Source organism: Maylandia zebra, linkage group LG10 (genome assembly GCF_041146795.1).
Source record: "Maylandia zebra isolate NMK-2024a linkage group LG10, Mzebra_GT3a, whole genome shotgun sequence".
In the NCBI taxonomy this organism is placed as follows: Eukaryota; Metazoa; Chordata; class Actinopteri; order Cichliformes; family Cichlidae; genus Maylandia; species Maylandia zebra.
The window spans coordinates 16,090,447-16,114,375 of NC_135176.1; the positions used below are offsets into that span (position 1 = coordinate 16,090,447).

Sequence of the window (23,929 nt, forward strand, 5' to 3'; positions counted from 1 at the left end):
TACTGAGGCAATGTGCAATCATTTTACAGAGAAGGGGAAAGAAAAGCAGCAACCTTCCAAAGAAAAGCTTTAAATATCTCCCCTGAGGACTAAAGAAATGACGAAAAAGCTTGCCTAACAGAGGTCAGGTGACGATTAAAGAATACAGGTGGTTATACCAATTACTGACTTTCAAGCTATTAAAACTAACCGTGTTAGTGTTTTTACAAAAATACTGAAAGAAACATCTGGTATTGGAAAATAGAAATGAGCGTTTTAATGGAGCATAGCATTTACTAAAGTTATAAATAGGATGAGAGAAACCTTGTAATACATGTGCAGTTCTCTGTACAAATAGCAGTAAGTGATCACATGAGGCTTTTAAGCTGATATCATTCCACTTCATGTTTGTACCAACAAATCCCGAGAGAACAGGAAAGTAAATGTCACAGCCTGCACACGACATTCTTTAGTGATAAAAATCACAATGCGAGAACTTTTGAAGCAAAGTGTTAACAAATGTATTTTGGCAGAAATAATCACTGTATTTTTGTTTGTTCCAAGAGCTGACTAGGGTGCCATGTCTGAACTGGAAAAACTAGCACTAGGAGCTCAAACAGTAGATGCCACCTGCCATGTAGCACTATTTCAAAGAGCTGTTATCCTGAAGCTATGCAGCCTATCATCACATCAAAATTAAAACACAGTTTCAGGTTGGAATCACTAAAATCTATGGATATCTCCACCACCTTCAACTAAATGATTTTTATTTAGATGACACCAACCACACCAAGAGTCTTTACAGTAGTTGAGCTCCCAAATACAAGTGGAAACAGAGAAAAGGAGACATGAACTCCTTATTCCTTGCTTTTGGGCATATAACGTTGGCAGTAAGAGAAAAGTGGCATCTCCTAGGATTTATAAAGTTTTATTTGCTGCTGAGATGTCAAGCTGTGTGCTTCATGATATTGCTTGGTGATCTTTCCTGGTTAACCCATGTTGAAAGAGACAAACTGAACATTTCTACCAAACATGAAGCAGTGCAGGTTCCTGTCAACAAGACCTGCCAGAACTACTAGACCTTATAAAACCTTCCTGGCAGTGGTTGGGGAGACCAGGTTTGCAGTTTTATATGTATTTAGAAAGAGAGGTGAAATGCTTCTGGCTTTACATTTTTTTCTGACTTTTTGAATTAATTTGAGGAACTGAAAAAGTTGAGATTTGATGGCATACTCAGAAAGTTTCCAAAATAAGTGTGAACCTGTCATTACTGAAAATAAACACTGTGAATGCTTTCCCATCACTTACAAACCCAGTGCTTCAGAGAAGAAGGTTTCACCACACACTACTGCATTACTGACTCACCTAAAGAGACACAGAGAAAGAGAAAATGTAAATGCAGAGAATGAGGCAACGACGGGAGGAAAAAAAAACCCCAAAACAATTTTCATGAAATTGCAGCTACTTTTGTACATGAGCTTATCTTTGGGAATTATCTAATTATTTTAAAAGCAATATACATTTTGTCATTGTTTAACTCTAATACTACATATAAAGATCAAATTTGTGAATTGCACTGTAGGCGTATTTATTAAGGCTTAAACAGAGCTATCGATAAATGCTTGCACTTTGATACACTGCGTCCTTCCATATTGGAGAGCAACTCATTGGAGGAGGATCAGGATGTCTTTCCCCGCTGAGTGACGGATGGAGATTATAGAGGGGGTGGAGAGTGTGTTTATTTGAAGAAAGAGATGCATGTCTGTGTAATTGTGTATATGTGTTTCCAAGGACGCGTGCAAGTGGGCGGATGAGATCCTGGCATCTTGTGAAATGATGAGCGATGTGGTTCAGTGTCAGCCATCGTTGGCAGTTCCAAATTATGAAAGGCGCTTTGTTTTCTGCTTTTTAAAAATTCTATTGTGTTTGACTGTATTTGCATCTATTGATGACAGATTGTGCGATGTGTAAAATGACGTCCAACAAATCTGTTAATGAAATTTCTTAAATGCTGGAATCCACTTGCTGTCCAAATTACATGTCTGTAGGGCTGCAGAGTAAATAGTCACATACAATTAAGTTACGTGAATACGTTTCTAAGCATATGTCCTGTATTTATTTAATAGAACTACAGCATGATGGGAGAACTACAGGTTTCTATAATAATCTGCCCCAAACTGCATGTGTGTGTGAAAATAAAGTCAAAATGGACAGCGAGCGAGAGTGCAGGAGTAATGAGCCCTGGGTTGAAGTCAAAAGCAGAGTAAAAGCTCATCTCCTCCAATCACACAATAGCAATGCTAATGAGGCATGAAGAAGGAACCTTAAGAACTAACATTAGACAGCTGAACTCACCTCAGTGAACAAAGTGATCTTTAGGATGTGGAAAATAGCTACTTTTCTTCAGTAAACACATTAATGCCTCTTTGAATTGACTTTACATCATCATGAGCAAACGCCTAATCACAGCTCACCCTGCTGCTGTTGCTGCTGTGCAACAAGCTCAGCTCCACCTGCAGGGGAAAGATGAGCAGTGTGTACAGAGGGAGCACATGCGTGAGGTGCGCAGCTGCACTGACATGGATATAGACACTCTAATGTGTTAATGGAAGCTTTATCCATCAAGATTCATCTGGAGCAAGTGCTGACAAGGTGAAAGCGAGTGTGTGGGTTCAAGTGTGCAACGGCTCTATGTGACGCTGCAGCGCAAGCAGAGCTGCCAGGCAGGGTGAATCTCCGCTTGTGGAGTAGCATGAAATGGGAGATGATGCTGTCCTTTCTAGAGGGAGATAAGCTAAAGGATCCATAATTAAATACTGAAAGTAGGATTGCTGCCCTACATATTTCATGGCACTCATTTTTTTTCCAAGCTAAAAATGGTATAGTGTGTGGACACTATACTTATGTACAAACTTATGTACGAAAAGGCTAATATTATCACTCATTACACAACCTCACACAACGGCCTTTGTTTTCTTGTAATGTTTAATCTACACAAATATATTAACTTATCTAACAAGGATCATGGGGAAGGGGATTAGTGGGCAAAGGTTGAGAGGGCGTGGGGGCTGGAGCCAGCTGGCATTGAGAGGTAACTTAGACTCAAATCCCCACTTACAGTCAATGTAGAATCACCAGTGAACCTAAAATTCCTATCTCCCTGAGAAAACACTTGCACAGGATCCAGGCAGGTTCAAACCTTTTGCCTCTGAAACAAGTGCTAGCCTTGAGTGCTGGCTGTCCACTAGCAATGTTTTTTTTTTTCATTAAAATCTGATGAATCTCCAGACAAGCAACTACTAAGACAAGAACAATATTGTTGTCAAACACATTCAAAGCCTCATCCACTCCACAATGACCGAAATGCCTTTAAGTGTTTTTGTCTGGGCGCAACCTCAGAGTTGCCTTGTGACTGCTTGTAAATCCCCAAGATAATTACAGTGTCAAGCATACAAGCAAGGAAAGAAAGAAAAACGTCTTTGCCTGTGTATGTGATAAATGGGATGAAGGGGAGAAAAGGACTCCTATCAAATTCTTCTTTTTTTTATTGTTATTATAAGAGATCACGAAATATCACGAGGACTACTCGCTGTCAGATCTGTGCATGCCTTCCCTTATTTATTTTTCTTTCTGGAGGCTCATGTCTGCCTGGAAATATAGTGCTATATTTCCAGGTCAAAGAGCAAGTGTTAGACTGTGGATTACACTTTGATATAATATACAGTGTAATTAGGCACGGTCTGGAGTCCAGTCGGCCTTGGCCTCAATACCCACAAAACAAGATGTAATGACGAATGACAGTTTAGAAACTGCTACAGTTGTTTAATCAAGTGCATGAAAAGCTAATGACGGAGTCTGAGAGAAGTAAGGAACTGTCAATCTGCTATTATACACTATACAAGAAATTCACCTTACAACTGCCAACAATACTGAAACAGTCCGTTCTGCTAGTCTAGTTTTTTTCACCCCCTCCTTCCCATGTGTATAAAAGCAGATGAACAAGTTCTATACCGTAAAAAATTTGGTTCTTTCACTGTGCTCATGTGGTTGCCACTTTGCAATATCGAGCTAATCAATACCCCCCCCCCCCGCAAAAAAAGAACAAATCCATCTATATATATATATATATATATATATATATATATATATATATATATATATATATATTGCAGATATATATATATAAACTGTAATCTAAAGTATCAACTTTCTAAATGATAACTGCCCTTCTGATTTACAAAACATTGAATAAATCACGTATCTAATTATTTAAACAGCATTAATCTCCAGTTAAGCAGAATAAGTTTTACCCCTAATTGCACTTGTTAACAGTGTTGGATGTGGTCTTTTGCTCCTCTAACCCAAAAGAAGCATTTGAGTCGTCACTGAAAGTCAGCAAAAGCATGTTTGTCAGGGTTCACTATTCTTTAATTATTTCTCTGATTTTTCAGGATTTTTTTTTTTTTATCTAGCACATTTGAGACTTATTGTTAAGCTAACATCAGCTGTCTCAAAACTAAAAAAAAAACCCAAAAAAACAAAACAAGAGAAAACTGTACTTTGTGTATTGTGGTCTGGCACTCAATGAGTTTTTCTTGGTTCTGGTGCCATGCAAAGCGGGCTGCGAAATGGATGAGCCTGGATGCCTATTCACAAGGTTTTGAGAGACTTTTGAGAAGTGGAGCATCATGCCAAAAGCATTCCTTCTTCCAGGCTCAACTGATTCTCTGTGGATATTTTTCGGACTAAGTGAAAATAGACTGTGTTGACTTGGACTGCATTTCTCTTTGTGAAACTGAGAGCTAAATGAAAGCCAAATTTCCTTCAGCATGAACCCATCCATATTTATTGAATTAAAAACATTCTATCCAATCCTGAAGACCAAAGGTTTACCAATTTTAAAACCCATTTCCTAATATCACACTATTTTTATATTCATACAATCAAAGACTCATGTTGTTTAGAGTAGTATTTCATATGCAGCACTGAAGACCACAATAGCCAAAGAATTTCAACATTAGCTACTTTCTCACTTTATCGGTGTCTGTATTAATAAAGTAAAAAGTTGGCTAATTAAATGTTAGACAGACAGAGAGACAGATTGACAGTTAGACAGATAGATAGGGTTTAGTTAAAAAAGTGCAGTGCAAATATTAAAATTGTTTATATTGTATGAAGTTGTATAAAGCCGGAGTACCTGGAGACAGACCATGCAGACATGGGAAGAACATGCAAACTAATGCTAACCACTGCACCCCAGGTTTGCACCAAGTCTGGGTCCTTGGAAACCAAATATTTAAAAAATGACTCGAGACTTTTTTCACAGTCCTCCACACATATTAGAAAATGTCAGTATATGGTATATTTCATACATTTCTAATCTCATAACCAAGACTCCTGTTACCCCCGGAGACACCCAGTATCCTATTATGTTAAATGTCACATTGTCTCATCGCTCATATTCCCTTGTTTGTGAGCAAAATGATGAAGTGGTTGTGTACCCAGTTGAACAATTAACATTCAGTGTCAAAAGCCTTTGTCTTTGTGCTCCTGAAAATAATTACAAATTATCTTCACTCTCATGAACACCGTACTGAGCCCCCCCCCCCCCCCCACACACACACATCTCAACATATCTTGAGCCAAAATGCCATTGTTCACTTTACATTCTGCTTTGTGAAGCCGTTATTTTAACCAGCTAATATTTAGATTCCAAATGTGTGTGATTCCACAAATGCACAGAAAGAACCTCAAACTCTATGTTTACCCCTGCGAATGTACAGTATACTCAAGAAAGTGCCTGGCAATATGTTGCACTCTGAAAATCTTGGTTAATTTTGATCTTACTGTCTGTGGAAGCAGCCTGAAAATCTCGGCTCTACTCCAGTCAACACTGTCAGCAGCCAAAGACTAAACTCTGTCAATTTCCACACTTTGTAGTTCACCGAGTGTTTCTCTGCTTCTCACCACAAAAGCGTCATCCCTTTTTGCCCTGACACAAAAAACACTGAAAAAAAGAAGAAGTAAATAAAAATAAAAAGTCTTTTGAAGTCAAAAGAAAAATAGGACCGCAAAGAAAACATTTTACACTCCACGTTCCTCATGAAATGTTCTGCTAATTATGACCATGGGAAAAAAAATGTGTCTTTCAACCTAGAGCATGTAACTGAAATGTATCACTTTAAGCTTTAGAAAAATACGAAGGAGCTTTGACAAAAAAAAAAATCTTTAACTTTATTTTTCATTCTTTTTTGTGACTCTGAAAGTTGGGTTATTATATCAGATTGGAGAGGATATGAAAAATTTGGTAAAAGGGGAAAAATAACAATTGCAAACATATTACAAGTGCAATAGATTTCCTTTTCTGACGCAGGCTAAATGTATTTATTGCTTTATGTTATGATGACTGTATAGGTTTTAAATAGCATTTCCACAGCCTCTGGGAAAATGTTTCTCATTATTTTCTGAGCGTGCTGTACAGAGAAAAACGGGAAATCACACACAGATAAATCACAGTATTTCATCCTAAGCAAACCAAAATGTCAAACGGATGACTTAAAATTTGGCTAAAACAAACCGAAGAATGAGCAGCACTCTTTCAAGCTGTGCACATTAAAGCCATTCCGCATCATCATTAAGGCTCCAGCTTTTCAAACTAAAGGAACCTTCTCTAAGGTCTTTAGTTTCTTTAACAGTACACAACAGCGTCAGCATACAAAAACTCAAGGACACAGGTCAAAATGCGAAATTAACAACTAAACCGTATTTGCCCCATTTAATTCATCATTCAGCGGCTTACAAATTAAGTCAATATAGTTTTGCCACCGAGTTGATGTTTGCGTTCACAGCTTGTCACAGTTCAAAACCTTGAATTATTTTTCTAATTAACACAAACAGCGTGTCACTGGCTGATTCTGGGACGTTTCGGGATGTTCAGGAGACTCACCTCACATAAGTACAGCTGCTCAAGAAGCACTTCTCACCAAAAATAAATCTGAGGTCGGAAAATGAACACATTCAGCTGCTGCGCTAAATCACTACTGTGCTGAATTAACACAGCTCCAATTAAACCAGTATCACACATACACAAACGCCTTCCCTTTCGTCTCTCTGTCTCAAACAAACACACAAACACACAAAAACAACCACACTAGGCTGTAGGTCTTTAAACAGGGAGCGTTGGGTTACTGATAACAGCTCTAAAATATTTCTAATGAGGCACCTGCCAGGCTGTAGAACTGTTAATTCACTAGTAGATTCAGCTGAACAGCTAGACTCTCTTCAGCTCAGCAGGGGTTGTGGACACATACAGAGCAACACAGGGAGCGAGAAAATTCATGGATTTTTTTTACCTGTCAGATAGTAATAGATGTCATAAAACAAAAATTAGGCTTAAAAAAAAAAAAAAAAGCGTTTATACTACTAAGACGTATTTTACCACCGATCAGCGTTACCTGCTGCAGAGAGCTACACAACACAAAAAAACCCTTTCATATTCAACAACAACATGGCAACATGCTAACATGCCTAAATGTCAGCAAAAGCAGACAGGACTCTCACAAGCTAAAGCAAAAGTTAAAGCACAAAGAGCTGTGACATCTGAATTATGTGTCATTTTATCTTAAATTATTATCAGAGAGTAGTAGAAAGTCTACCCACGTTAAAAAGAAGAAGAAAATCCATCACATCCTTTGCATTTATGCAGGACTTTCACATTCAGCATCTGTTTTATGATAAAAAATGTCATTTTTTGTGAGAACTATGCAAAGCAGTGGAGCAGGCAGGGAGGTAGCACAGTCAATAAAAACCAAACATGGCAGGTGCAGACTCTTCCTGTGCAGTATTTATGTTTAAGTCAGCTGTTTCTTAGACCCTCTTACTGTTTCTGACCTTTACAGCTGTACAGAGACCTGTTCGCTATAAAAGACGGGGGGGGGGGGGAAGCAGGCACCAGCAGGTCGCAGTTTATTCCTGAGTTAAGCTGTGCAGAAACAAAGTAACATATGTGCTCTCGTGCGATCAAACAACACTGTTAGCATTTGCACCAGCATCAATCTGGCGAGCAGCCAATCAAAATGAGAGGCAAAGATGATTCGAATTAAGGAATTATGTTGAGCGCATATAGTGCACCTTGCTCTAATGTCCCCTTTTTTCCAAAACAGATCACATTACCAGAAGTGAATCGTCTACTTTAGCCTTCTAAACTGATCTAGCCTTTTACGGTATCTTTACACTTAAAACCTTAATAATGTGTCAATGTTTTGAGGGGTTTTTTTTTTCTTATTTTGTTAGCTTTTTTAGTCCTCATATAGCCTGAGATTCTCCCTTGAAAATCCTGTAAAGTCGGAGAAACGGGTGTGAATAAAGCAATGTTTAGTTGTTGTGTAGAACTCACCCTAACTCACTCTGTGTGGATGAATCAGTACTTGTGTTTGAGAGAGAGTGCAAGAGAGGACAAATGCAAAAAAAAGAAGAAAAAAAAAGCAAAAGGTGGGAGATGTGTTGCTGTATCCAGAAGAGTGAGGTGACAGCAGGTTGCTAAAGAATTGATGAGTACAGAGAGGACATGTTTCACCTAAGACATTTCCTGCTGTGATACATGTCCTCCATGATGACTTCCTGACATCAATATCATTACAACCTGCTGAGGTGAGTTGACAAAGGTATCTGATCTCTATCTGCACTACCTTGCACTGTGCCAGCACAGTATGTGTCACGAGCTGAAAGCAGGGACTCAAGCGCAGAGCAGGTTGATGTCTCAGAACACGATTTATTTACACACCCGTGCAATAATATATACAGAGACGGGAAATTCAGGGTTCCAGGGGATTAGGGGAAGGCTCTCTCTCTCTCACGCTCGCTCACGTCCTCACACACGTTCGTACCGCGGGGAGGTCACAGGTCCGGGAAGATAAGCTGGAACAGGGAAAGGGAGACATCACTCACAAATCACGAAGGCATAAAGGTGTAAGACCACGGGAGCTGGAAAGGTAGACTAACGTCAGTAGCGCAATCATCCCGCGATGAGAGGATCTGTGACCCAGCCTCAAATAGAAGACGGATAATCAGCTGATCGCCAACAGCTGTGAGAGCCAAGGGCGGGAGCCAGCTGTGAGCTCCGCCCAGGCAGAGAGATAGGAGGAGAAAGAGGAAAAAAAACACAAGTGTAGCCTTGTGAGGCCGGCTGGGCAGGCACGGGGACCATGACAGTACCCCCCCCTCAACGGGAGCCTCCCGGCGACCCACCAGGCTTACCTGGATGCCTGCGATGGAAGTCCCGAAGCATATTCCTGTCCAGAATAGCCGCCCGAGGCACCCAGGAACGTTCCTCTAGCCCGTAGCCCTCCCAATCCACCAGGTACTGAAAACCCCTGCCGCGGCGCCGGGAGTCCATGATGCGGGAGATGTCATAGACCAGCTGACCACCCACAAGCCGGGGGGGCGGCGGGGGCCTGGCAGGAGGACACAGCCGGCTGGAGAGCACCGGCTTGACCTGGGACACATGGAAAACATTGTGAATCCGCATGGTACGAGGCAGCTTGAGGCGAACGGACACAGGGTTGACAATGGAGTCTATGGGAAAGGGGCCAATGAACTGAGGTGACAGCTTCTTAGACTCCGTCCGCAACGGCACAAAACGGGTAGACAGCCATACCTGTTGACCGATGGAGTATTCAGGGGCCGGTGTCCGGTGACGGTCAGCGAGGGCTTTGTTGCGCTCCTTAGTGCGGAGTAGAGCGGCCCGAGTAGCACGCCAGGCCCGGCGGCACCTGCGGAGGTGAGCCTGAACAGAGGGGACAGAGTGCGCACCTTCGACAGCTGGGAGCAGGGGTGGTTGGTAGCCCAGGGATGCCTCAAAGGGTGACCTGCCCGTGGCGGCGGAGGCGTGGCTGTTGTGGGCGTACTCGATCCATGGCAGCTGTTCACTCCAGGTTGATTGATTGTGGGAGGCAACACACCGGAGGGCAGCTTCCAACTCCTGGTTAGCCCGTTCGGACTGTCCGTTGCTCTGTGGGTGGAAACCAGAAGAGAGGCTGACCTTGGCCCCCAATGCGGTGCAAAACTCCTTCCATACTCGGGAAGTGAACTGTGGTCCCCTGTCCGAGACAATGTCCTCGGGGATCCCGTGGAGCCTGAACACATGTGAGGCGAGGAGCCGAGCCGTCTCCAGAGCCGTAGGGAGTTTAGGAAGGGCGACAAAGTGTGCGGCCTTAGAGAAATGGTCGATGATAGTTAGTATGGCGGTGTAACCTGCAGAAGGAGGCAGTCCAGTGATGAAGTCCAGCGCGATGTGTGACCATGGTTGAGCCGGCGTAGGGAGAGGTAGAAGATGGCCCGACGGAGGTTGGTTTGACCGCTTGTTCTGGGCGCAGGCGGGGCAGGCGGTCACAAACTCCCTGGCGTCCCTCGCCATGGTGGGCCACCAGAAGTAGCGTCGAAGGAAGGACAGGGTACGGAAGACCCCGGGGTGGCATGAGAAACGGGCAGTGTGAGCCCACTGGAGTACCTGGGAGCGGACCGCCGAGGGGACGAAGAGGCGGCCCGTTGGGCCGGTCCCAGGATCCGGTTCAGTCTCTTGTGCTTCCTGAATGAGGGATTCAATCTCCCAGGAAACGGCTCCAACCACCCAGGCCGCCGGCAGAACTGGTTCGGGTACCGACTCCTCCTCCGTGGTGGAAAACTGCCGGGACAGGGCATCCGGTTTCACGTTGCGAGATCCGGGCCTGTAGGTGATGGTGAAATCAAAGCGAGCGAAGAACAATGCCCACCCGGCTTGCCGAGAACTGAGGCGTCTGGCCGAACGGATGTACTCCAGGTTCTTGTGATCCGTCCAAACAATGAATGGGTGAGCAGCCCCCTCCAGCCAATGTCTCCATTCCTCCAAGGCGAGTTTTATGGTCAAGAGTTCCCGATCCCCGACGTTGTAATTGCTTTCTGCGGGTGAGAGACGGCGAGAGAAGAAAGCACATGGGTGAAGCTTACCGTCCTCCTGTTGTGAGAGAACCGCCCCCACCCCGGAGTCAGAAGCGTCGACCTCCACCACGAACTGCCTTGTGAGGTCCGGCTGCCGGAGGATGGGCGCTGAGGAAAACCTCTCCTTGAGCTGGACGAAGGCTCGCTGAGCGGCAGGGTCCCACAGAAAAGGAACCTTCGGAGAGGTGAGTCTAGTGAGAGGGAGAGAGATCTTACTGAAATCGCGAATGAATCTCCTGTAGAAATTAGCGAATCCCAGAAAACGTTGCAGTTGGCGGCGATTAGGAGGGACTGGCCATTCAACCACCGCACGCACCTTCCCAGGGTCGGTACGTAGATTTCCGTTCTCAACTATATAGCCCAGGAAAGCCACCGCAGGCGCGTGGAACACACACTTCTCCCCCTTCACAAACAGCCGGTTCTCCAAGAGGCGTTGCAGGACCTGTCTCACATGCACCTGATGCTCCGCGAGTGACTTAGAAAAAATGAGAATATCATCCAAGTACACAAAGACACAGCGATTAACAAAGTCACGAAGCACCTCGTTCACCATGGTCTGAAAAACAGCGGGAGCGTTGGTGAGGCCGAAGGGCATAACAAGGTACTCAAAGTGCCCCTGGTGAGTATTGAAGGCCGTCTTCCACTCATCCCCCTCCCGGATGCGAACCAGGTGGTAGGCGTTGCGCAGGTCCAGCTTAGTAAAAACAGTCATGCCCTGGAGCAGCTCAAAAGCAGAGGAAAGCAGCGGCAAAGGATACTTGTTCTTGACAGTGATCAGGTTAAGGCCGCGAAAGTCGATACACGGGCGCAACGAACCGTCCTTCTTGTCCACGAAGAAGAACCCAGCCGCAACCGGGGAGGAGGAGGGACGGATCAAGCCCGTAGCGAGCGACTCAGAGATGTAACGCTCCATAGCGACCCGCTCCGGCTGGGAGAGGCTGTACAGGCGGCTAGACGGCAACGGAGCCCCCAGAAGGAGATCGATAGCGCAGTCATACGGGCGGTGGGGGGGAAGGGACCGCGCCCGATCCTTGCAGAACACGCCACGCAAGTCATGATAGACCCGCGGAACCGCCGAAAGATCTGGGGGGTCGGACGGCGAACCAGAGGGCAGAAGCGGAATGGGCGCCGTGGCCGCCCGAAGGCAGGACATGTGACAATTAACACTCCAACCCAGGACGTCACCCTTCTCCCAGTCAATGTGCGGGTTATGGAGCACAAGCCAGGGGTGACCGAGAACCAGCGGAGTGAGTGGAGCCGTGAATGCAAAAAAACAAATCCTCTCCGTGTGATTGCCCGAGAGAGACAACGAAAGGAATTCCGAGACATGAGTGATATCGGGCAGGCGGTGACCAGAGAGCGCGTGCACGCGGAGAGGGCGTGACAAGGGCTCCAAAGCGATGTTCAGCTTGGCGGCGAGCGAGGTGTCAATAAAGTTCTGCTCAGCCCCAGAGTCAATGAGTACTGAAAGCGAGTGAAAAACAGATTGTACTTGAAGTTTGGCCGGTAAGAGAAGTCTGGGGAGAGGGTTTTTACTAGACAGATCGCCCACCAGCACCCTCTCAATCACTGGCGAGCGCGCCCTTTTGCCAGCATTGGGCACGAGGAGACAGAGTGACCCTTACGGCCACAATAGACGCACTCACCGGCGGCCAGACGGCGCTGGCGCTCTGCAGGCGTTAGCCGCGAGTGTCCAAGCTGCATGGGCTCCTCCTCATCACCGGCGTCAGAGTCGCGCGGCCCGCGGCCGGCTGGAGAGGCCCCGTGATAATCCAGTGATTCCTGTCCCGTCCGTGTGTGCGCGCTCCGGTGTGCACGTACTCTGTCATCCAGCCGAACGCACAGGGTCATAAGCGCGTCTAGGGAAGAAGGCAGTTCACGAAGCATCAGTTCTTTCTTTATGTCTTCGTTAACATTAGAAAGCAAAGTACTTTTTAAAGCCTCCTCCCCCCACTCTGTCTGTTCAGCTAAGGTGAAGAAGTCAATAGAGAAATCAGCCAAACTCCGCTTGCCTTGTTTGAGCGCGAGCAGGCGCTGGCCGGCTGTGAGCGTGGTGGATTTTCTATCGAAGACGCCTTTGAACTTATCCAAAAAGTCAGAATACGTTATGTCAGGGTTGACGTGAAGCACAGCTTGAGCCCAAATCAGAGCCCAATCCTGGAGTAGTTGAACTATATATGCAATCTTAGCACCATCGTTAGAAAAAGCTTGCGGTTGCTGACGAAACTGAAGGGCACATTGAGTGAGGAAGCCAGCACATTTATCAATTTCTCCGGAGAAAGCTTTCGGTGTGGGTAGAAATCTGTTAGCTTGGGAAAGTGAAGAAGCAGGAGGTGTGGCACTTACTGCTGAGGCCGAGGCTTCCTGGAGAGGAGCGGCGGCAGGTGGAATTGCCGGCAGGGGTGTTCGTTGGGCCACAGCCTGCGTGAGAGCAGCGAGCTCGCCACGGAGATGAACAAACATCTGTTCGTGTCGCTCCAGCATTGCGGCCAGGGTGGCGAGAGTGGGAGTGGAGGCCGCCGAGTCTGCTGAGTCCATTTCCTGGCGGGATGATTCTGTCACGAGCTGAAAGCAGGGACTCAAGCGCAGAGCAGGTTGATGTCTCAGAACACGATTTATTTACACACCCGTGCAATAATATATACAGTGACGGGAAATTCAGGGTTCCAGGGGATTAGGGGAAGGCTCTCTCTCTCTCTCTCTCACGCTCGCTCACGTCCTCACACACGTTCGTACCGCGGGGAGGTCACAGGTCCGGGAAGATAAGCTGGAACAGGGAAAGGGAGACATCACTCACAAATCACGAAGGCATAAAGGTGTAAGACCACGGGAGCTGGAAAGGTAGACTAACGTCAGTAGCGCAATCATCCCGCGATGAGAGGATCTGTGACCCAGCCTCAAATAGAAGACGGATAATCAGCTGATCGCCAACAGCTGTGAGAGCCAAGGGCGGGAGCCAGCTGTGAGCTCCGCCCAGGCAGAGAGATAGGAGGAGAAAGAGGAAAAAAAACACAAGTGTAGCCTTGTGAGGCCGGCTGGGCAGGCACGGGGACCATGACAGTATGCATGGATCTGAGAAAGAAGAATACGTGTCTTTGGGAAGGGCATGCAGGGTTTTATAAGGATAGAAATATGGTGCATTATTCATTTTGAAATGGATTTTCTCTTGCAGCCCATTTGTTCATTTAAAATGTTCCCTATGAAAAAAAAAATAACTTGAGATGACTGAGATGATCACTTTATGTAACCTGAGTATGAACTTGAAGACTACCATTTTTCCTCATAAAAACAGATACAAAAATAGACGCTTGGTATAGATTTGAAGCAGACACCGTGCTTGAGCAAAAGGGCTTTAGAAATGTTCTCTCCATCCATCATCAAAACTCTTAACGTCACTTTGAATTCAAGACAGAAAAAGAAAAACAGTTACAAATGAAGACAAAGGCCACAAAAAGACATGTTTGAAGATTTTAAACACCCAACTGTCTCTGTCTGTGACTCTGTGCTAAAAAACAGACTGTTATTTATATTTATAATAAAAATTCAAATGATACACTAAGACTTTACTAAATAATTATTCAGAAGATTGATGGTTCCTTTCTTTTATTTGTGCAAAAATCTTTAATCACTGCTACATTTTTTTCTTGACATTACTATCACAAAGCAAAAACTTGTGACAGTAAAAGGACAAAACTGACAACTTGTAAAAAAGCGACCACAAAGCATACAGTACCAGTCAAAAGTGTGGGCATACCTGAGGGCATGAATGTTTCCAATATCTGTTTAATAAAAGTTTAGTATTAAGTAAAAAGATACAAAAGACTGAAATGCAACATGAAGCCAGTGTGCTAAAGTATTTATACACATAAAGTATTTTGGAAAATGTGAAAAATGTTTTAAACGTTTAAGGTAAAAATTTTCAAGTAAATCATCCTGGTCACTCTTTCAAGGTATTTTGTGATTTAGTTTTCCTCTCACTGAACTTCCTCCAAAGAACTATTTCATATTAAAGTCAGGCAGGAGCAAAATATACTCACATTTGGTTCAGAGTGGTGAAGAAAAGTTCTCGCTAAGGTCACAGTTGATGTTTTGTTATTGTTATTATACAAAAAAAAAGAAAAGAAATTATATATGCTTATGTGAATGCACCTGACTATCTTTTCTGTTCATTCTTCTCCTCTTAGCCCCCCAGTTCAGCAGAATACCTCGAATTAACAAACCTGAAACTGTTCACCTCTTTATCTAGTTGTGAAACCAACCTGCACACTCATGCATGTCTTGCCTGTTGTTTACAGTAGCTACAGACAGCTTGTGAATGCCCTAAAAATACAAATTGACCTCATCAATCTGATTCACTGCTGCAGTGCTTGTACAATGACCTTTTTAAAAGCTTGACACACATAACAAAAAATAGGCTGAAAAACAAAAACAGGCCAAAGAAACAGAGAAAATGAGACTTGACTGTGGTCTTGTCTAGACCGTGAAAACACATTAGAAACCACACCTCACATACATTCTCGTCTTTAGACAATTTAAATGGTTGACAATTCAGGTAGGACATTTTAAACACAGCACTTGTAACTGGTGAGTCCAAACAGTAGAGAGCCTTAAAGTGTATATCCATCGTCTACCTGCCTTTTACAGTCTTCAGTATCCATGGAAACAGAGAGATTTGAAAAAAGGTATCAGAAATAGGAATACTGAACTCTCATACAGAGCAGATGAATAGATACAGAATTAATTAATCTGAAAAATCCACACAGTATACTAATATGTGTTACAGCTGTAAAATGCCCACGTTATATGGAAGTTTAAAGTCTGAGTGAAGGTTTTGATCAATTAAAGGGTAACACACATTAGGACCTTTAAACTTTCAACAGTGCTTCACTTCTGTGCAAGTCCCAGGCAGATAAACAGCTTAACAGAAGAGTATAAAAGAATAATGTGAATCTGACAGCAACAGGCTTTAGTTTGGCCTTTAACATGCCATCTGTCCAATCACCGCTATTTGGACTGTTTCTTTCGTTTAGAAGAAACAGTCCAAAAAGCGTACATTTTGGAAATGAATCTAAGTAATATTTTTATAAGACGTCATGCCGCATTTGTTCTCTGATTATAGTTAAGCGTTCAGCACCTAAGTGTAAAGCGGGTGAAATGAATCAATCCGTGTTTGTGCTTTTAGCCTTTTTAAAAACTGTCAGATGCGTGCCTTTATTCTTCCTGTTTGTATGTTTGTGTCCTGGATCTAGAATGTTACGATCCCAGTAATTTGAAATCACTCCAACTTCCCTCATAAATGTTGTTTGTGTTGGGAAGAAAATGTGCCCATAAACATTATTATTATTTTGCTGATGTTCTCATCCAGAGCAATTAAAATGAGTGCAAGGGTATTTAGCATTAAACAGGACGTAATGTAAAAACCTTTTGTGCTAGAACATATTTTTGGCTTGCAATCAAAACCTAATTTGAATGTACCATCTTACAAATGAGCACCCTGAGAACCAGAAGCTCCACATCGTCAGGTACATCAAAAACCAGCTACCCGAAATAAACGCTGTATTGCCGATGCGCGTGTGTGACAACAAGACAGGAAAAAGGCTTAGCATTTTAATCAAAAAGATGTTCTCTCTAATCTGCCAAACACAAGAAATAATTTCAAACTAAACCAGCTGCCCTACCATGTAAAGGTTATGAATTATACTCATGAAAAAAGGAGGCAACACTGGTTGATTTGTGCTCTCGAAATACATTTTGTTAGCTCAAAATGATCTCACAGCCAGCTCCAGTTAAGGCTGCACCACATGCTATTAACCCCATTTCTTACAGCTGAATCATTTAAGTCAGTATTTATACAGGTATTGATTGAATAGACACATACTCCTCTGCAGCGTACAGACAACGTCAATTATCTTCCCTCAGTTTTTCATGGTATTTACCCTGCTTCCTTGCAAAACTACTGTAAATAACGAAAAGGCCAATAGCTGTGAAAAGGCCAACAGCTGTGTTAGCTGTGGGGCAGCTAACAAAGAGCACACAGACCACAGCTGTAAATGTTCACACACCATGCTAAGCTGTGTTTACCTCTATAAGTGAAACAGTCAAATGGTTCACTTTCCCACACGGTCATACAGATAAGTGAAGAATTACAACAAAGAAACACAGCCAAAAAATGTTAAGCTACCCTCATTTGTAATGTAATGCCTATGGTCATGCGTAAATACTGTGGGGGAAATAATTATTTGATCCTCTGCTGAATTTATAGGTTAAGAAATTATCTAATTTTGTGGTAGTTTCATTTTAATGTAGAGAGACAGAATATTAACCGAAAATCCAGGGAAAAAACCCACACAATACATAAAAGTTTTAAATTGACTTGAATGTCACTGAGTGAACCAAGTCTTTGATCCCAAAGCAAAAGCTGACTTTATACTTGGTGAAGAAGCAATAAGATGTTTCTTGTAGTTGGTCATCAGGTGTGCACACATTGCAGGAGGGATTTTGGCCCAACTCCTCCTCTAAACTCTCTAAATCGATTAGGTTTCCTGGTTGCTGCTTGGCAACCCGAAGCTTCAGCTCTCTAAACCGATTTTCTATTGGACTGAGGTCTGGAGACTAGCTAGGTTACTAATTGCAGCAACAGTTGTCACTTTCTCACCAAACATCTTCCTGATGGTCTTGTAGCTCATTCCAGCTGTGTATGGGTATATAATCTTGTCCCTGGTGTCCTCTGGCAGCTCTTTGGTTTGAGATCAGAAGGATTTGTTATAAACCGATTGATTGATTGGAGTCTGTGTGCCACATGGGCACGCTAAGATGAAAGTCCTATAAATACTAGAGACTTGTTTATTTCTTTGTAAGTGAGCAAACTTAGAAATTCAACAGATGATCAAATAATCATTTCCCCAGGTTTGGGCATCATAACAGGAATATCTGAGCATCAGAAATGTCAAAAACCCTCATGGCAGACAATTATTCAGTGAAAGAAAAATCCTTGGATTCTGCATCCTCTTGATTGACGTGAGGAAAAAAATAGTATGACTTCAACTTTTAATAGAATATGCCTCTATTCAAAATCAAATAGCTTTTAAAGAAATAGAGAGAATATATGAAATTATGTTTCCTAATGAAACGTCGTTATCTGAGGCTCTCAACTCGAGCTGAACTGCGTCATACACATGAAACATGCTGCGCTCTCTTCACGTCATACACAGCTTCCCAATTTGGTGGTCTATTTAGGCTTCAAAATTTCCCATCTCTCACTCTGACACATCAGTGTCATGCTGCCCTGCATTGCTGCCTGCTGTTTCAACCCTTCCATTATCCTGGCATCCACCTGTAGCCTCTGGGGAGATACTGGCTCATCACTGATTTCTATATGTATGATATTTGCAGGGAGTGACAGGGTCATAGCATGGATACCAGACACCCTAAATTCCGCTTGCATAAATCATAAAGTGAGTTGTCCGGCTGAATTGCTTTTAAATCAGCTGATGGACAGTTCACCTGGAAATTGGATACAAATATATCTACTTTTCTGGAAACGGTTTATATTAACAATTTGAAATGTTCTTCTTCATTTACAAATTCCCTTCAGTTTAAGTATTAAAAATAAGCAATGTCCTTTAAAGTAATAATTATTAACCACTTAGTAAACATCATCATTTATAATTTAATTGCTTGTTAACAGTAAAAAAAACCTGTGAAATAAAGCTTAATTGCCCATCAATTTATGATTTATTAATGATGGTTATTATAAAGTGTTAATAGCTTTTTACTTCAACCTCGCCACTACGTCACTAAAACAAGAATACACCGCAAGCGGTGCACGTGTGTGTGTAAGCATGCATGTGGTTATAAAGAGGACAAGTTCCACTTCAGAGTTGTGCCTTCCAAACGGTTCGCTGATTAAAGCATTTAAAGAAAATTAGCCGCACAGCCATCATAAATCTCCCTGCTTTTCTTTAATGAATGCTGCAAATCTCTCATTTCATTCCTCATTTGCATATGAAAAGCATTACCTTCACTTTCACTATCTCCGTGTTGCACAATTACAATTCAGTAAATGAGGGAGAGAAATTATTTAAGTTGTGATATGCGGCGCGGCTCGTGTCAACATCTGCATATCAATTTGCACCCAATACTCGTCTCGGAGTCTGAAGTGGACCAGCTCATTCAAACCTTGGTGAACCTTCCCTCTGATTACAAAGTTATTATGCCTCGGCAGATGACACACAGTTATGATGCTCTATCATCTCAGATGATCCCTATGAACTTGGCACCATCATTCATCACTTCAGTGGCTAAAGAAAATATGATGCTAAATGAGAACAGGAAAGCATTATCAACTGAAGACAACATTGCTGGTGTTTCAGTTTGATGAATATTTGGCTTTTTGGGAGTAAACAATCATGCCTCAGATGGCTGCTGAGGCAGAAGGGAGGAATAGAGCAACTTCTGTATGGCATTCACAAAGGCCCCAACTTAATGGAAGTTTGAATTACCATTTAAATAGGATTTCTTTTGGGAGAAGGGGAGGCGTCATACAGAAAGATAAATTACATTGTAAACAATGTCAAAACAGTTTAATGACACATATGAAATGAAAGTATACACCCCGTGCTTTCTTAGCTACTGAGTGATATAAAGAGTGGACTGAATAAAAAATGAGGCAGCCGGAGGAAAAAAGCAACTGTGCAGACTTGTTTTGTCTCCGACTGGGCCTGCACTTTTAATTGACTTGAATAAAAAACTCAATTACAGCATTCTGGCCACCGGAGGGAGAGAGAGTAAGCAACAGAGAGAGACTGAGAGGAGCATGGGGGGGAGGAGAAGCAGCAAGAGGAGTGAATGAAGCATGAGAGAGGAATGAAGGAGTTATTGGGTCAGAATGGCACCTCGGGGTGGAGGGAGCAGGACAGAAGACAAGGTTTTAAACAGGCCAGTCTGTCTATGGGCATTACAACACACTGACAGGTGGAAGAAAATAGAATAAAAAAGACAGGGGAAGGACGAACGGTGCTCTACCAGTGCCTTTCAAGGCTTTTATGCATTTATTGTCATCTGTCCTATGTTATTCCTTTGAGGCTGACTGAGATACTCATTGAAGGTGAGGGGCATTGAATCAAGCAAAATCAGTAAGCAGTTTCACTCAGCTGAAGCCCTGATTTCGCTTCTACGGAGGTTGACAGGCCTTGTACTGGAAGAGCATTAAAGTGGGGAACATGAATAGATAAGAAGGGAAGAGAACCAATAGTGATGCAAGCAGAAGGAAACTGAAGATTCTTTGTAAGAAGAAACATCCTCAAACACACGGTGATAAAGGCTGATAAAGCATCACCGATTCTGGGTCTTTTGACAAATTGTGTGTCTGCGTGCGGGAATGTGTGCGCGTTTGTGTGGGTGTGTGGGCACACACTTTCTGCATTTTTTATGTGAAGGTGTGGTTTAGCTGCGGGAGCAGTGTTGGTAGCAGTGGGTGGTGTTGTGGAAGTGTGAGCATTCCAGATATCCCGAAATCAGAAAACAACAGATTCTTTGTCAGCTTACAGCAGTCAATGCAATGTTTGCGGACAGTGAGCCAATACTTCCGCTTTGTGTGTGCGCACTTGTATGTCTGTGTGGAGAGCAAGCTGTTGTTCCCATGGTTGTGTGTTATTGATTAGTCATCTCTGTGGGCAATAGGAGCTGTTATCAGGGCTGACATAGAGACAGACGGGGGTGGATGATGCATGGGACGGGAAAACTGTTCAGACGCAAAGATAATGGAGCCACGCTCACATACCAGTACATACACACACACACACACACACACACACACACACACACACACACACACACACACACACACACACACACACACACACACACACACACATGCTGTAAAGATGGACGGGTACACACTGCCACATGCTCCCACAGATTCTTGCACACACAATAGACCTATTACACAACTGAGCACAAATGTACTGGCAGCAATAGATTTGTTTTCAGCACCACGGACAGCACTCTAAATCTTGAACGATGCCAGTGCACAGTGCATATGGCTAATGATTATCTATTGTAGCGCCCCGCAACTATAATCAGCCATTTCTCAAGGAAGTGTAGATGCCATCAAGAATCACAGTAAATTTACAGCGAGGATTTAAGAAGCACAGAGGGCTCAATATAACAAGACCGCATACTGTGACGAGCAAGCCAGTCCTTCTCGTGGTTATGACACATGCATCCGGGATCCCGGTACTCACCTAGGGGAGAAAGAGACAAGCAGAGGGAGAGTGGGATCAGAGCCAGGAAGAAACACCATTACACAATAAAGTGTGTAAAAGGCAGTTAGCCACTCTGAGCAGTTAACAGTGTGAAAAGTCTAAATGCAGCACAGTTTCCTGTGAAGACACTGCATTTTAACACTGCCTGTAAACATAAACACATTTGTACTTAAATCATTGTGATGCATTTACGAGCCCAGTCAGAATACGCTCACGTTCCACAACCGCTCATCTATCCTCGTGAAGACATGCTGGGATTGTAGGCAGTGAGAGTGAGGAGAAGTACACATAAAAACACTTCGGTCTTCACTAGATTAATAAAAATAGATTTAATGTAAATGAAAAAACAGTTTTAAATGCTGTAAGAACTGGAGAATGTTAAAGCACCATCGCCCACAATGAGTCCATAGTATCCCATGTGACAGCTGTACATAACACAGTCATACACAGAAATAGATTTTTCTAGTAGAAAACCCTGTACGTGCCATTACTCATTGAAAGACTTTTTGATCTTTTCTTAAACTTAAGATGTAACTTAATGCAAGTCAGATTTCTTTCCCCACACACTTCAGTTTTTTTTCCCTCTCCCTCTCTGAGCAGAGCAAGTTGTGCGTAAATGTCAGCTTTGGAACTGATTGTCCACAAGAGGCCAACCATGAGCACACAGGGAAAAGGATGTCATAGCCTGCACTCTACAATCCTCTCCCTCTCCACTGGGACTGGTAGACTCAGGTTTTTTCCAGTCAACCATGAAAATACACAGAGGTCATGCTTCCCCCACTCTCTCTGATGAGATAGACAGAGTTAGGCAAGGCCATGGACCTGATACAGACAAAGCGATGCACGAGAAAGAATTCCCATGTGTCAAAGTAAGGTACAGTACTGTATGATCTGCAGAAATGCAAGCAAATTTCCATGTTGTATTTCAATTTAAATTCTAGTTTAGGTTAATATTTATCATAATATCTCTACAACATGACTGACTTTATTTTACTTTGAATCCAGCTCAGGAGCGTACCCCACTGACCATTATTCAATAGAAAACTAAAGTTTTAGCTTAAGTAAACACAGTTTTCTACTTCCTGTGATAGGGAAGGATCTGTAATGATGGAAAATTAAAAAATTATCCCATTGGAAAACAAAACCAAAATAAACCACACATCTTCTTGTCTTCTTCAAGTAAAAACAGTCATAACACATCAACTATTAAGGTGCAACTCATAATCGGACATTACTACTGTTATAATGAAGACATACAAGTCCAACGAAGGAGTGGATGAAAAAGGAGAAAGCCAAGCATTTCTGATATCCTTGGAAAAACATTAAATCATGCCAATTAACACAGATTTTGAGGTTTTGTGTCAACCTTGACTGGAAAAGATAGGCATATCAAATACTAAAATATTGAAAAACCATTAAATCAAGCAAATACAACCAAGCACATGTACCAGAACAGCTTAGATATAGCTGAACTGTTTCATTATGATGAAACAAAATTACATTTATGAAGGTAAGTTGGCAGCTGAAATTTTCAGTGAAATTTAGTCAATATATCTCCTCTTAGCTTTAATTGGTGTAATAAGCACATAAGACTTGCTTTGTGAACAGACAATGTATCAATTTGTCATCAGCAACAGCAGAATTAATGTAGACATCGGCTGAAAACTGTTGAAGTGTTGCTGCAGTACCTCTGCAAGAGTCTCAGATAAAAAGCACAAACACTGATGATCAGCTTTTGCCTGAAAAGTATTCAGATATCGTGAGATATTTTTTCTGATATGCTGTATCTCGGCTATTTTCACTGCCACATGTAGCCTGCAGTCAAAACATTCCCTCTACCTTATCGTATCAGAAAAGGAAAACCTCTACTCTCTCCTCTGTTGTCTCTCCCTATTTAAACAGGGCTACACAACTTTCTGATATGGGACTGACTAAACAGAAGATAACAGAGCTAAAGAAAAAAAAAATTGGTTTCACTCTGGGTTGGAATCTATGTTAATTTGCTTCACACGGTCTTTTAGATGAAACAAATTAAAACTAATCTGAATTACATTATAATAAGATCATTAAAAGGGTGTGTGTGTGTGTGTGAGTGTGTGTATGTGTTAGTCCCCATAGGGAAATAGTTCCTCTGCATTTAACCCATTCACCCAGTGAAGCAGTGGGCAGCCACCAATGCAGCGCCCAGGGAATACAGGGTATACAAGGCACAAAATGAATATGACATAATATTAATTAATTTTTTTTTTTTTATTTATTTGTTTTGTTTTTACTGTAGACACCTTACAGGATTGGCCAAGTACCTACACTGACCATGAGGGGACCCGATAAACAGTTAGAAGAAAAGACTGGGAAGTATGCACAAAGTATACACAAAGACAAGGCTGTGAAACAGACAGACAAAGAGAAAAAAAAAGAACAACCCCCCCTCAAAAACTCAACCTGCCTGTTAATGTTTGGCCATATACTTAAATGGGGACTGTGTAAAATTAATGACAGACTGACACCGAGCTGACCCCACTGTCATTGTTGGTTGCAGGAAAACAAACACAGCCAGCAGACAAAAGAAAAAAAAAAAAGGGGGGGGGGGGGGGGGGGGGGCACAATGAAAACATTTTGGTTAGAAAATAATGACAGTGAATTATGTAAGCACAAGATTTTAATTTTAACTTAATGGTAACATTATTAATACAGATAACAGTCCAAATCTC

General features: G+C 42.7%; 1 protein-coding gene across 5 annotated transcripts in view; it reads right to left on the reverse strand.

Moving 5' to 3' along the window:
- The window catches only part of cadm2a (cell adhesion molecule 2a), a 221,229-nt gene that overhangs the window by 153,857 nt on the left and 43,443 nt on the right, over positions 1-23,929 (reverse strand). The window contains exons 1-3 of one of the 5 annotated variants that reach the window (XM_076889180.1): positions 13,805-14,020; positions 13,300-13,720; positions 9,235-9,472 (exon numbers count right to left, since the gene is read on the reverse strand). The exons of 2 other annotated variants lie outside the window; for them this stretch is intronic. In XM_076889180.1, the coding sequence (XP_076745295.1) occupies positions 9,235-9,472; positions 13,300-13,491 (430 nt within the window). In that variant the 5' untranslated portion in view covers positions 13,492-13,720; positions 13,805-14,020. Of the gene's footprint in view, positions 1-9,234; positions 9,473-13,299; positions 14,021-23,929 lie in introns of those variants that run through there. 2 more of the 5 variants (XM_076889179.1, XM_076889181.1) reach the window with 2 other exon arrangements.